Source organism: Scardinius erythrophthalmus, assembly GCF_964197995.2.
Source record: "Scardinius erythrophthalmus genome assembly, chromosome: 19".
NCBI lineage: Eukaryota > Metazoa > Chordata > Actinopteri > Cypriniformes > Leuciscidae > Scardinius > Scardinius erythrophthalmus.
In genome coordinates this window covers 36,478,307-36,493,244 of record NC_138239.1, presented here as the reverse complement: position 1 = coordinate 36,493,244, position 14,938 = coordinate 36,478,307, and the positions used below count along the sequence as shown (strand labels likewise).

At 41.1% G+C, this 14,938-nt stretch overlaps 1 protein-coding gene across 1 annotated transcript; it reads right to left on the bottom strand.

Moving 5' to 3' along the window:
- Positions 1 to 5,284: 5,284 nt before the first annotated feature.
- fosaa (v-fos FBJ murine osteosarcoma viral oncogene homolog Aa) lies at positions 5,285 to 10,561 on the bottom strand (the record flags this gene model as incomplete). The annotated part of the gene is made up of 4 exons (XM_081347852.1): positions 5,285 to 5,935; positions 9,316 to 9,423; positions 9,718 to 9,927; positions 10,466 to 10,561. The coding sequence occupies 4 exons, from the start codon at positions 10,559 to 10,561 to the stop codon at positions 5,285 to 5,287; spliced, it is 1,065 nt and encodes a 354-aa protein (XP_081203978.1).
- Positions 10,562 to 14,938: the final 4,377 nt, after the last annotated feature.

Here is a 14,938-nt window from a genome sequence, read left to right as displayed (position 1 = left end):
TTATTCATAAATGACTATATGTTAAGGACATGTTACATAACATGTTACGTAACAAGGAAACTGTAAAATAAAGTGTTACCGAATTAGCTGTATGAAATGTGTCAATCGCCATATTTTTATGAATTCTAGCAATGCAATGTTGTGAGAACATGAACGGGCAAGAGCTGCATCGCCATGAAAGTGTAAGCCTTGCCAAATGGAATATTCAAGAGCAAGAAGACACGAAGGGGAAACCAATGTGACATGCTGTGTGGGACGTTTTCTCTGCGCAAAATCCGAAGCGCGAACCCAGAAATCCATGTCTCAGACAGCGCGTGAATACTGAATTGATCTCTCTTTCCCGTCTTCTTGCGCTTGAAAATGCCTGTATCGGCGACTGTTTTAAGTTCATGTTCCTGGCATCAGAATAAGTTCCTCTTGCAGCATCTCTTCTCTTCTCTGATGACGAGGGCGGAGCTATAACCTGTCACTCACATGAGATCAGCCAATAGCAAACCACAACCATCCAATCAATTCCCCACAGACACAATCAAGCCCCGCCTACATTTGTTCAGTGAACATTCAAGACAGGCTTTGCTGTAAAAACCACATTATATTTGAAAATATTAATTTCACTTGTAATCGTCCACATGAGCCATTGGTGCTTGGGCCCATGGTTTGTAGCGATATTTGTTAGATAATACTGTCAATCATATCAAATAAAAGCACTGAAATAAGATAATCCCTTAGACTGTAACTGAACATGTTGGTGTAAGGGTGACTGTAGTCTGAACACGGTCCGCTGGCTGAACATCTGATGCAAACGACAACACAAAATTGTAAACACTTCAGGATTTTCGAAGTCGTCATCTGATTGGTTGAATTCTACAGGATTTCCGGGAGACATGTGTGTCGCGTTCTTTAACGGTCAAAGATGCCGTGATGCCAAACCCCCTTATGGAAAAAGCAAGCTGTCGTGTTTACAACTGTGACAATGAGCAATCTACGTTGGATTTGGATCAACTAAACGTTGGATTTTCAAAAGTATGTGAAGTATGTAAAGTTTGTGGCATAGAACCTTTAAAACACGTCCAAGAGTTTTACACATAGGTCTGTTTTTGTAGGGACATCAACGTTAGGGGATTTAGCTGTATGAAAATTGAAGAGTTAATTTGCAATAAAAACAATAAATTGTCACGTTTAAAAAAAAAAAACGTTATTCTCCACATACAGCACGTTCTGAACCCTAAACACGTTTTGTCACAAAAGCTGATAATGTCCTCCGTCAAAGCATCAAGGGTTCACGTTTTACAGCAGAAACCGACAAGCACCTTTGTTGTTTGAGAACACAACCAAATAAGTCAGTTTTAGCGAATCAGCGCGCAGTATTCAGGTCAGGTGACAAGGCTGCTAGTCACTTCGGAAAGGCGCACTAGCTGAGAGGAGTTTCGTCAAAGCTGACTAAAAGTGATCGAGGATGGATAATTTCGGTGAACTTGATGAACCCATATCTTCTCCGGGACGTAAAAGGAAAATAAAAGCTTAAAGGTCCCATTGCATGTATTATTTTATTATTTTAGAATGTTTCCTGGGGTGCCCTTATAATGTTAGTATGTTTTTTAGACCAAAAGTTGTTATAATTTAGAAACAAAGGGCATTTTAGCCTGATTTTAGCCTCTGATATGAACGCTCTGTTTGAAGGGGTGTGTCTGCTGTGAGACTTCAGTGTAAACGCCCACTGCTGTGATTGGCTGCAGTGAGACTTCAGTGTAAACGCCCACTGCTGTGATTGGCTGCAGTGAGACTTCAGTGTAAACGCCCACTGCTGTGATTGGCTGCTGAGAGACTTCAGTGTAAACGCCCACTGCTGTGATTGGCTGCTGTGAGACTTCAATGTAAACGCCCACTGCTGTGATTGGCTGCTGAGAGACTTCAGTGTAAACGCCCACTGCTGTGATTGGCTGCTGTGAGACTTCAGTGTAAACGCCCACTGCTGTGATTGGCTGCTGAGAGACTTCAGTGTAAACGCCCACTGCTGTGATTGGCTGCTGTGAGACTTTAGTGTAAACGCCCACTTCTGTGATTGGCTGCTGAGAGACTTCCGTGTAAACGCCCACTGCTGTGATTGGCTGCTGTGAGACTTCAGTGTAAAGGCCCACTGCTGTGATTGGCTGCTGTGAGACTTCAGTGTAAACGCCCACTGCTGTGATTGGCTGCTGTGAGACTTCAGTGTAAACGCCCACTGCTGTGATTGGCTGACATGCTTGCATATTAAATAGCTAGCATTACATGTGGAACTCTCTCGAAAACTTTTACTATTACAGCCATTATATGTTTTTACTATTACAGCTATCGAGATTAACGAATCGTGAGACGTTTTTTAAGTATTTAGATCTATTCCCATCACATAAAAGGTTGCATTGATGAGCATTGAGCAGATGACAGCCTGTTGATCGCGTGAATGAAGATCTTATCATTGCAACACAGTTTCTGCACTCACTAATGATTTCACCAATGCAAACATGAGGTAAGTACAGTAAGAGCTTCGTTGTGCAGTGTAACAGCGTCATTGATTTCATAACGAGTTTTGGCAAGTGTCCAGATAAACTCGCGCTGTGTGATTGACAGCTTGGGCGATTGGAAAGGGATTGTTCTTTGATCGCTTTCTGTATATTAATCACAGTTTAAATAAGATTATTTTCATCCTACTAAGAGAAACGATCGTGAAGTTGATCGTTTAGTCGCTGGCTTGATTTACTGATGCATAAACAGTATTGAACGACTTTGAGAGAAAGATTATCTGTCTGAACTTGAACAATTACACATCAGAAATTCCCATAACCCACTGGTTCTCCAGAGGCTCGGATGAAGGAACTAAAAAAATACTTTTGTGTTCATTTGTACATCCAAACACTGAGCAACTGCCATGCTTCGCTCGTTCAGCAAGCCATGATGTCTCTCGAGGAAAAACCAATATCGCGCTCGCGCCGCTCATTCTCTCATTGGCGGGCCAGCAGAGAAAGGGGAGGCAACATTTCCCCTTATGACGACATAAGGGGAATATTCCAGACTCGCCCGTCTGAGCTTTCATTTTCTCAAAAATACCCAGGGCTTGGTTTACACCTATCACAATTTCTAGCCACTGGGGGACCTTAGGCAGGCTAGGGGAACTCATATTACTGTTAAAAAACCTCATAAAGTGAAATTTTCATGCCATGGGACCTTTAAACTTTTTTCTGCAACCTTGCTAAAGCAGTTACTTACAGTGGTGAGGGAAAATTCTGTCATGTTTAATTTAGCTAATTAATGGGCTATTTTTACTGCTCTTTACCTACTTGTTTTAAGTTAAAGAATGTTAAATATTGCACTTAAATGCAATTAAAAAGCAATTACTTGGTTTTGTTTCACTCTGAAACATGAAATGTGGAGTTATCTGCTTTTGCTAAAAAAAAAAACCTTTTAAAATATAAAAAACAGACTTTCAATGAACTTTAATTATTATTACTTAATAAAAGCAACCCAACTGCAGTTTGATAGATATTACTTGAAATATGCACAATAAAAAAACACGATTTATGAAAATTTATAAAATCTGTTTTTGCAGATGACCTCTTCACATGTCAAATATTAAGCTGTACTTTCTATCAGCAATTTATTCAGAAACAAAGGACACAAGAACACCAGTGCATGATTGTATATCGTGAATATTTATTCAGCAATCAATGCTCTTTCTGATCTTTTCATTTGACAAAGAAGTCAAATTTAAAATGTAGAAAAATAAATTATCATAAAATACATCTCCATCGATATAGCACTGGATGTTTTCATGGAAAACTCTAAACATTTAAGAACAATGTGAAAACACAGTCGAATGATGACACTGAGGTATGTGATAACTCTGATGACTGTATATTAAAGCACAACACAAGTCGATAATCTATTGCCATAGAAAACAAACACAAAACTGCAGTCAATTCCACAGAACTTAGCACCAGATCAAACATATATGGAACTGATACATATATACTATATATGTTATATATATTTATATATATATATTCATGATATCTTGTGCATGCTTTTCAAACCAGAACATAGTTCATATCTGCTCGAATAAGATAATTGTCCATGCTCTTGTATTTGGGCTACATCAAATGTATCTGGAAGAAAGTAATACCCCGACCCTCACATTGTACATGGAACAGCTGGCTTCAATGCAAGCGTGTTTCCCCAACAGAATAAAAATATATATAATTGCGACTTTTTAATATCACAATTGTGTTTTTTTCTCGCAATTCGGACTTTTCTTCTCAGAACTGAGAAACAAACTCACAGTTGTGAGTATTAACGTCTGAATTGCAAGATACAAACTCACAATTCTGGCTTTTATATAACTCACAATTTACTTTATTTTTCAGAATTGTTAGATACGAAGTCGCAATTGAGTGTTATATAAAGTCAGAATCGCAAGATATAAACCAGCAAATTGCAAGTTATAAAGTCAGAATTTTAAGGTGACTTTTCTTCTCAGAATTGATTAATTAACTCACAGTTGTGAGTAAACATTTCTGAATTGTGAAATAAAGACAGAATTGCAAGATATATACTCAATATTCTGACTTTATAACTCGCAATTCTGATTTTATAACTCGCAACTGACTTTATTTCTCAGAATTGTGAGATATAAATTTGCAATTGCGTGTTATATAAAGTCAGAATCGCAAGATATAAACCCACTTAATAACTTAAGTTATAAAGTCCGAATTTTAAGGTCATTTTTTCTTTTTCATAATTGTGAGTTTATATTTATGGAAATTCAGACTTTATGACTCCCAATTGCGGGTTTATAACTTGCAATTGTGACTTTACTGTATTTCTCATAATTGCGAGTATATATTTCACAATTTGAAACCATTGCAAGATGTAAACTCGCAATTGTGAGTAAAAAAGTGTCAGAATTGTGGGCTACTTTTACACTGTTGCCGCCCAGTTTTTGTAGACCGCGGGTTGATTTTGTAGACCGCGGGTTGAAGCGTATTTCACCAGGGAAACCCCCCTGGATCATGATTTGGCGCTTGTGTTGGCCATGATTGGGCTAGATTTGATTTGCAATTGGGCAGGTTTTGTTGTGCAGACCCTGCAACCCTGATAAAAAGTCGCAATTACCTTTTTAATCTTTTATTCCGTGGCGGAAACAAACTTCCATAGGCTTCACACCAACATCACACATCTGGACGTCATAACACTGCGATATCCAATAGATATTAAGAACAATATCGTGACATTACATCATCTACACTTGCATTTATAAGGCAAGAAGGGTCGGAGAGTTGAGAATATCGACGCCAGACTCTGCTTTGGTCACGCCACCTTTGCAACCATCCAGTCCCTCGGCCAGGGAGTCCAGCTCGGGGCAGGCGAAGGTGAATACAGACAGATAGTTGCTGCAAGAAGGTGTGGAAGTGCTCACCACAGGGGTGCTCAAAGGTTCAAGGTCATTGGCCACAGACTTGTATAGGGTTTCCCAGTCTGTGATGCCCAGCGAGCCGGTCAGGTCAATGTCGGGGACGGAGCGAGCCGAGACCCGGTCCTCGTCGACGGAGGAGAGGAACTCATCCCTGACGTCCAGAGAGGGTTCCAGGTCACACAAACTGACCTCGGCACTGGAGCACAACAAGATGTTGGAGTTCCCAGAAATAGCGGTGGACGGCACTGTCGGGATCTCCAAGTCCTGCAGGGAAGAGGCGTCTTGCGGACTATCCTCTGGGAGTTTGCTGGCCGTTTCGGGAGTTGGAAGTGGCTGAGGAGAGTCTGGAAACAGGCAGTCCAGCTCTTCAGGCAGTTGGCAAAGAGGTTTATGAGTGGCGAGAACGTATTCAAGCCTCTCCTTTTCCTTCAGGAGGTTCTCGATTTCAGTCTGGAGGGCAGCTTTGTCCTCTTCTAGCTTGTCTGTTTCCTGGAGAAAACAAAACTGGGTTATTCCACAAACAGATTTAAAGGAGCTGTTCACCCAAAAATAATTCACTCGCCCTCATGTCGTTCCAAACCTTTATGGCTTAAAGTGATAGTCCACTCAATTACGAAACCCTAATGTCACTCCAAAAGACTTTCATGTATCTTTCAGAACACGAATGAACATGTTGTTCCAAACCTTTATGGTGCAAAGTGATCTTTAAAATCACTCAAAAACCACTCAATTATTAACCATCATGTCATTCCAAACCTGTAAGACTTTCGTTCATCTTTGGAACACAAATGAAGATATTAAAGGAGAACTCCGGTCAATTTTAACATTGAGCTCATTTTTTTGTAAATTTGGAGTGCTGTCAGTACAGAGAACAACGACAAAAATCAGTGTTACCTACACCGTGTTATCCTCTTTTTAAAATTTACACCCTGTTGACTTCAATGGGGCAAGTTTTAAAACTGCTTTTAGCCTCTTAACATCCTTGATGTGTCATTACAAGTGCCCAGCCAATGTGAGGGATTCCTTCAGAGTGATCACGGGTGAATCTGACTGCAGTAGATGTGAAAGATATTAATAAAAATTATGTTAATTCAGCCAGTGCTCATACCTGTATTTATTTCCTGTTTTCGGTCGAAGTCCAAAGTAGTCGACTGTCGAGTTTACGCGCATAGGTTATCACGCGCGTGAACTCGACAATCGACTACTGTGGACTTTATTAATATCTTTCACATCTACTGCAGTCAGATTCACCATGTTCACTCTGAAGGAATCACTCACATTGGCTGTGCACTTGTAATGACACATCAAGGATGTTAAGAGGCTAAAAGCAGGTTTAAAACTTGCCCCATTCAAGTCAACAGGGTGCAAATACTGTTCTCTGTATTGACAGCACTCCAAATGTACAAAAAAATGAGCTCAATGTTAAAATTGACCGGAGTTCTCCTTTAATGAAATCTGAGAGATTGAAACTCTGTTCACCCAAAACTCTGAAAATGTTCATAAAGAGATCGTAAAATAAATCTTTATGAATCAAGCTGTTTAATCCAAGTCTTCAGAAGAGACACAATCACTTTATATGATGAACAGATCATATAATCAGATCAAATTTAGGCTTTTATTCACGTATAAACATTGATCAGCGAACATAAACAGAAGCTCGACCATACAGACACACAAGAACAAGCTTCATTGGTCCTTATGCTTGAGCTTCCGTAACCAAATCTAAAAGTAAGTTTAAGTAAGTAAGTAAATTTTAAAAAATGATAATTATTATGGACTGGGAACAACATGTGTGTGAGTAATTGATGATTTTTTTGGGGGGGGGGGGGGCTATTAACATTTAAGGGGTGTGTTCACATTAACGAATTGTCAGCACAATTAGATGGGCAAAAAGGTCCATCTTTTCACATTTCCGGCTTTCTCAGAAGGTGAAATCATCATAGTTGGGTAAACGTCTATAGTGAATGGGAGACGACAGCAAATGTAATTTTGCGTTACCATTTAACCCAATAGCAAATGAAAAAGGGTCCATTGTCAATAGTGTGGCGATGTATGATGCATATTGCTCGCACAGAACAGAAGTTACTTTCAAACCAAACAGCTTTCAGTTGATCGACGGAGTAAATTAGTGTGACCAACTCGAACCCTGATGCAAAGCCTGCATGGGGAAACGTTTGCTCACATGTGAAAATCTTGACCATGTGGATGCCTATTGAAAAAACTGGAAGAAACAATCTCTGAACAATGGTAAATATGACTGCACCTTTAGAATTTGCAATATCAAGCATAGTGCTGGGCGGTTTGACCAAAAATCAACATCACGATTTTTTTCTAAATTATACCGGTTTCACGGTTTTTACCGGTTTTTTTTTTTTTCAAGCATGATGGGTGTTAACCACATTTTCTACTGAGTGAGAGAGGAAATACTGCAGTAGATTTACTTATAATGCCATATTTTATTGTCATGAGTGAATATTATAGAAAAAATCCACACTAATATTAATAATACAGGTTTGCAAGGCTGTTTACAAAGAGGTGCCAGCAGGACGCGCTTTAGGAGCGGCAGAAACAGTGGTTTCCCCGGTAACGGCTGTACACAAAGCAGCAACGCTCATAAACACTGCTTTATCAGGAAAGATAAAGAAAGATTCAATCGTAATAACAAAGAAACTTTTCTAAAGACCGTCAGTTCACTTCAGATACGTTAATACAGTATAAAAACACGCGCGCCGCGAGAAAAAAGACACTCTCACCCCCACACGTCTCGTGCCCATTCTAGTCAATGCTTGTGTTTCAGATCGAAGCTTCCGGCTCTCCGCGCCGCTTCGCTAAATATAGGCGCCTAGTCTATTTTGACGCACCGCGTGGAGGACGGAATAAAACCTTGTCGCAGCTGTAATGCGCCGCAGACGTGTGTTGTAAATGAGGGGTGAGACTGTGTCGCGCAGCGCCGCGTTCCGATTAAAGCGACATACACCGGTATTGCGGTATATTAAAAATTCATATCGTAACAAAAATAAACACCGGTATTCGGTATGAACCGGTAAACCGCCCAGCACTAATCAAGCAGCATAGCAATCTTTTTTTGTAAGTGGACGACACCGGATGCCTCACACATTAAGTTAAGCTCTTACGTTAAAAATAAAGGTGGATACGCCTGTAAATATTGCTCTGTTTGTTTGAACCACACAACATCTGAGACTCTACTAATGGTAAGAGTTTGGGCGGTGTGTCTAAATATGTTTATCTGAGCGTTTATCATTATTTTGAATTTAATACTTAACCTTTAAATTGGGGTCTGTTTTTGGTATGTACATCATGTCTTCAGAAGTCTTGGACAATCCCATCTAACAGGGAACGTTCTCCTGAACTTTAATGTCCTGGCAAGTTTCCCGCAAAGCTATGAACAAACGTTCTTCCAGTAACATTAATGTTCATTAAAATTTATCAGGGTTTTTAATTATGTTCTCAAAACGTAAAGGCACTAATACATTATTTAGCCTATACATAGTTTATGGAAGGTTTGCCATTTGCTAGATGTTAACTGTTTCAGAACATTCCAAAGTAACGTTCCCAGAATGTTTGCACACACACACACACACACACACACACACACACACACACACACACACACACACACACAAAAAAGAAAAAAAAACAAATTTAATAAACGGGAAAAACGTTCAGAGAACATTCAGAATGGCAACATTAGGCCTACAATGTATAACATTTTGTTAGCTGGGATGGCGCAAAACAGCGTCGTATCATCATGTTTTCAATAGTGGGTGAGTAAACAGAGACAGAAGAGCGTTCAAGTTTCTGAATGAAGTGTAGCTGTTAAAGGGATGTGTTGTGATGTCTGTACTCACTGCCTGCAGGGTGTCGGTGAGTTCTCTCCGTCTATTGCGACACTTCGCTGCAGCCATTTTATTCCTCTCTCTCCTGATCCTCTTCTTCTCCTCTTCCTCCGGAGAGAGCTAGTCAAAGCAAGATGAATTGCACTTGTCATCTCGAAGAATCAGTGCGCGCCTCGCTAAAACGCCTGACTTCTATCGCCAATTATTCACGCAATGGCAAAAGCGTGTTTCTCTGCAATGCGTCTAAAAATAGTCTATTGTTGCAGACTCGCTGTGACCTGAATATAAATTGGATGCTGCTGGTCTAGGCAACATGCCAAAGCTAGAGCTGCATCCCCATCAATCCCATGCAGGCACATGCTTCACAGTCACAGATCAGCACGCGTGCCAGACATGCAGTGAACGCAGAAATACCTGCTCGCTCTTGCTCTTTCTGCCAGCGCATTTCCCCTTGTTCCCAGCGACCTTGCTCTTTGCCGGCTCGTTGCTTTCGGCTCTTCCCAGAGACGGAGACCCAGACTTGATGACCGTGGGCTGGACCATCCACTGCAGGTCTGGCGTGCTGGAGATCGCGGTGACCGTCGGAACGAACGAGCCCGGAGACTCGGCATCCACGCACGAGCCCTGCGATGATGCGACAGAAATAGATATCGTTATAGCGCCGTAAACACAACACTTATTTATACCAGGTCTCTTATTAATGCATGACTTTTTTTTTTTTTTTTAAGTTTACACTTATGACTCTTTCTTTAAATACACTCGAACATCTAAAAATAGCCTCCTGATCAATATTTAACTTTTGCATTGTCTCTGACGTCAATGCTTACGCAGAGCTGCTGTGGGCTCTCCTCGCTGGATTTATTTTTCTCAATGAACAGCTGCATTTTTACAATGCTTTACCATGTTTCACTGCATTGCAAAGAATGCGCGACACAACATCACATTCAACATCTGATAAACAGATGAAGCACCAACATTGCAATAGTGTGCTAGCCTATTCAAAATATATAAATATTTAATAACACTTCAGATTAACAGCCTAAATGTTTGAATAAGAATCCACAAATGCATTTGTATTATGTATTAGATATTAAAACACATGCATCGATCATGGCGTGGATGTTATTATTATGATGTATGGATGAAAGTGAAAGCATCATACCTGTGTGCTGCTGCTGTCCATCGGTCTGTGCGCGCGCGCGTCCCCGGCAGAAGAGGACGAGGAATCCGGATCAGAATTAGCTTTGCTCAGGAACATTTCTCCAGCACAAACAGACGCAACTATTGACTGGATTCCAGCTCTTCTGGTCCGAATCCCTCGCTTCGTGATGTTGCAGTCGCTCTCTCCAGGTTTATAAACCTGGTCAGTGACACTCAGCTCCGCGAGCTCCTATTTATAGTCCGCCTGAATTTTATGAATGAAACGGGCCGTACCATTCCGCGTTTGGGGAGCTGCTCTAAGCGACATGCAAAGAAAAAAGAGTTTTCTGTGAGAGTTTTATATTAATTGTTATTCTTTTATCCATATCCAACTAAAATGCCGATTGGAACAGATGTTAGTGTAGTGAAGCTGCGCGCGCTGAGTCGATGGCGAACCCCTGAGAGGACGAAACGTGGTGCGTGCCACATATTCATTCATAAAATTCTGATGGACCCTGATATGCATAAGGACATGCATTAAGTCCTTTTGAATAATGCATGACTTATTTTAAAACGCAATCATTTCATGCAAACTGATGCTCATATTCGACACTGCAGTATTTGATCTGTGTTCTGTTGTCATGTAATTCAGCTACAAAAACTATTGAGTAATGTGAAAATGAGGGAGTGAAAGAAAGGTAAAAAAAAAAGACATTGGACCAGCTTTCTAGTAGAAATTATTTCACTGATGATTATATGTTTTGCAATCGCATATAATCAAGTGTATTTTAATGTGCGTCGCTCTCCCCGCCAGTCTCAGCATCTGCACCTGCTCACGCGTCACGCAGTGACGTAACACTGTCAAACAGGAAAATGGCCATATAAGGATAACTACGTGTTGGGATTCCAGTGCTGAGAAATGTGAGCATGTGTCTGGGCTGAAGCTGCTGCTATGTGTTTTGTGCAGTGCATTTGTGCTTTTCTCTCCAAAACGTGTTTAGACGCCTGTCAGTAATACAAATGAGCATATTGCGCAGATAGCAAAACATAACTAAGCTGAAAAGTTTCTATAGCCAATATCTGATGGCATTATGTCAGACATTTTATTCACTGAATGGCATAATGTAATGATCACAATGAATGTGAGCTTACAGTGTTTTCAATACATTCCTGTTGTCTCTCGACATCGCTCTTTCATCACACACAAAAGGCAGCACAATACTGCTAATCTGCGTTCCATTCTCTCATCCTCACACACACACCTCTCTCTCTTTCTGTGGGTCTATAGCATTGTCAGTCAGCAGTCAATAAAGCTGACTTTATTCCAGCCTTTGCATCTCATTCTACTCTTAATATCTCGGGCTTGACTGAGACCTGGATTCGTCCAGAAGATTCATCAACCTCCGCTGCTCTCTCTAACAACTTCTCTTTCTCTCACACCCCTCGCCAGTCTGGGACGGGGGGTACAGGTCTTCTCATTTCTCATGATTGGAAATACTCAACTCTCTCTTCTCTATGCAAAAACAACTCGTTTGATTTCAAATATCATGCTATTACACTTACAACTCCCAGTAAGATCCATATTGTAGTCATCCCCTGGTTATCTGAGGTGCCTCGTGAACACCAGACTGAACTCAGGGAAGCGGAGAGGAAATGGTGCAAATCAAAAGACACATCTGACCTGAGTATGTATCAATCTCTGCTCTCTTCCTTTTCTGTTGATGTTCATGCCGCGAAATCTTCATATTTCCACAAGATCAACAGCTCCTCTAACACACGATCACTCTTCAAGACATTCAACTCTCTCCTCTGTCCACCTCCACCCGCCTCCTCTTTAACGGCTGATGATTTTGCTAACTTCTTCACCAACAAAACAACAACTATCAGCAGTCAGTTCTCAGCTCCACACACACAGGAACCCTGACGACCCCTTCCACAGCCAATAACCCTCTGTCCTCCTTCTCTCTGCTAACCGAGGAATCTACACTTCTCCTCTCCAGTCATCCTACCACCTGTCCTCTAGACCCCATCCCCTCACACCTTCTACAAGCCGTCTCTCCCACACTTCTCCCAGCACTCACACACATCACCAACTCATCCCTCCAAACTGACACTTTCCCTACAGCATTCAAGCAGGCTCGGGTTACTCCACTGCTTAAAGAACCCACATTAAACACATCACTTGTAGAGAATTACAGACCTGTCTCTCTCCATTCATTGCGAAAACACTTAAACGATTTGCTTTTAACCAAGTAACATCTCTCCTGTCTCTGAACAACCAGCTGGATGTCAACCAATCTGGCTTCAAGAAAGGGCATTCAACCGAGACTGCATTACTGTCAGTCACAGAAGCCCTACGGATCGCAAAAGCTGCTTCCAAATCTTCAGTCCTCATTCTCCTGGATCTGTCCGCTGCCTTCGACACTGTGAATCATCAGATCCTTATGTCCACCCTCTCATCACTGGGCATTACAGGTACTCCTCTCCACTGGTTTGAGTCCTATCTCACAGGTAGGTCCTTCAGGGTCGCATGGAGAGGCGAGGTATCCAGAGCACATCAGCTGACCACAGGGGTTCCCCAGGGTTCAGTTCTTGGTCCCCTCCTCTTCTCCATCTACACTACATCACTGGGACACATCATCCAGGCACATGGTTTTTCCTACCACTGCTATGCTGATGACACACAGCTCTTCCTCTCATTTCAACCAGATGATCCCACAGTAGCTGCACGGGTCTCAAGCTGTCTGGCGGACATCTCGACGTGGATGAAGGAACATCACCTGCAGCTCAACCTGGCAAAGACTGAGCTTCTCGTCCTCCCTGCCAATCCGTCTCTACAGCACGACTTCACTATCCAGCTAGAATCATCATCAATCACCCCATCAAGGTCGGTCAGAAATCTTGGAGTAACGTTTGATGACCAGCTGACCTTCACAGATCACATTTCAAAGACAGCTCGATCATGCAGGTTTGCACTGCACAACATCAGGAAGATCAGGCCTTTCCTAACTGAGCATGCAACACAATTTCTCGTCCAGGCCCTGGTCATCTCTAGGCTTGACTACTGCAATGCTCTTCTGGCCGGACTTCCAGCATGTGCAACCAAACCTCTACAAATGATTCAGAACGCTGCAGCTCGTCTTGTCTTCAACGAGCCCAAGAGGGCACACGTCACTCCTCTGTTCATCTCTCTGCACTGGCTACCTCTCGCTGCTCGCATCAAGTTCAAGGCATTGACGCTTGCTTACAGATCTATCACAGGCTCAGCTCCCTCCTACTTTCACTCACTCCTACGAGTCTACATCCCTACCAGAAGCCTACGATCGGTCAACGAGCGACATCTCGTGGTTCCATCACAGAGAGCCACAAAATCACTTTCCAGAACATTCTCATTCACAGTTCCTGGCTGGTGGAACACTTTCCCCACCCTCATCCAGAATCCCTGACAACATTCAAAAGACAGCTGAAAACCCTTCTCTTCCGTGAGCACTTAACCTCATAAAAAAAAAAAAAATCCTTTTCATTCAATCCTCCCTTGTCTGGCTTATGCTACTCTGAGCAATGCCTGAACTTCGTATTTTGAGCACTTCTCGCGTTGTTTTTGCCTCTTCATGATGACTCGCTTAATTCAGTCCTAACTGTAAGTCACTTTGGACAAAGGCGTCTGCTAAATGACTAAATGTAAATGTGATTTGTGTAGAACTGATGCATGGGTTTTTTAAAGGGCCCCTATTATAGATTTTTGAAAATGACCATTCATGTAGTGTGTAACATATCTCTAAGTCAGGGGTCTCCAACCTTTTTTCATTTGAGAGCTACTTTTTAAAAATGAAAGTGGCCGAGAGCTACTCATGTAATACAATACTTAAATCTCTTAAATAATGTCTCATAACTCTCATATTAACAACTATCCAAACTGTTTTAGACCTAAAATAGTTTTTGTAGGCCTATATATGTCACCCTTAAATGTCAGAGAAAAGAACAGAATCGGAGATAAAAAAAAAGATAGAAAATTGTACTTTGCATATTATACTGTAAAAACATAATTATAGTTGATTTTATAGTGCATCATAACTAGAGATGAAATGGCATGAAAATTTCCTTTCATGATTATAGTGACCAAAATGATCACGGTTATCACAGAATCCTGTTCAAAAAGTACTAATACTACACAATAAAATCAATTCACCAAGTTTTATGTCGAAAACCAGCAAACTTAGCATCAATTTGCACTTTTTGTTTAAATAAACATTAAAATAATAACATTAAAGATGATGGCCAGATTTTAAAGGAGTGTCTTGCAACGTTATCTACCGACATGTACAAGTTCAAATAAAGTTTAGACAAAAAAGATTTTATAAAAAGATAAACCTCGCATATTTCAGCCTTTAAATCATTTTTATAAAAAGAATGAGTCAAAAAAAGATAAATTACTGACATTTACAATGCACATAGCTTATCTTTTATTATTAATAGTAAAATTCGGTCCGATTTT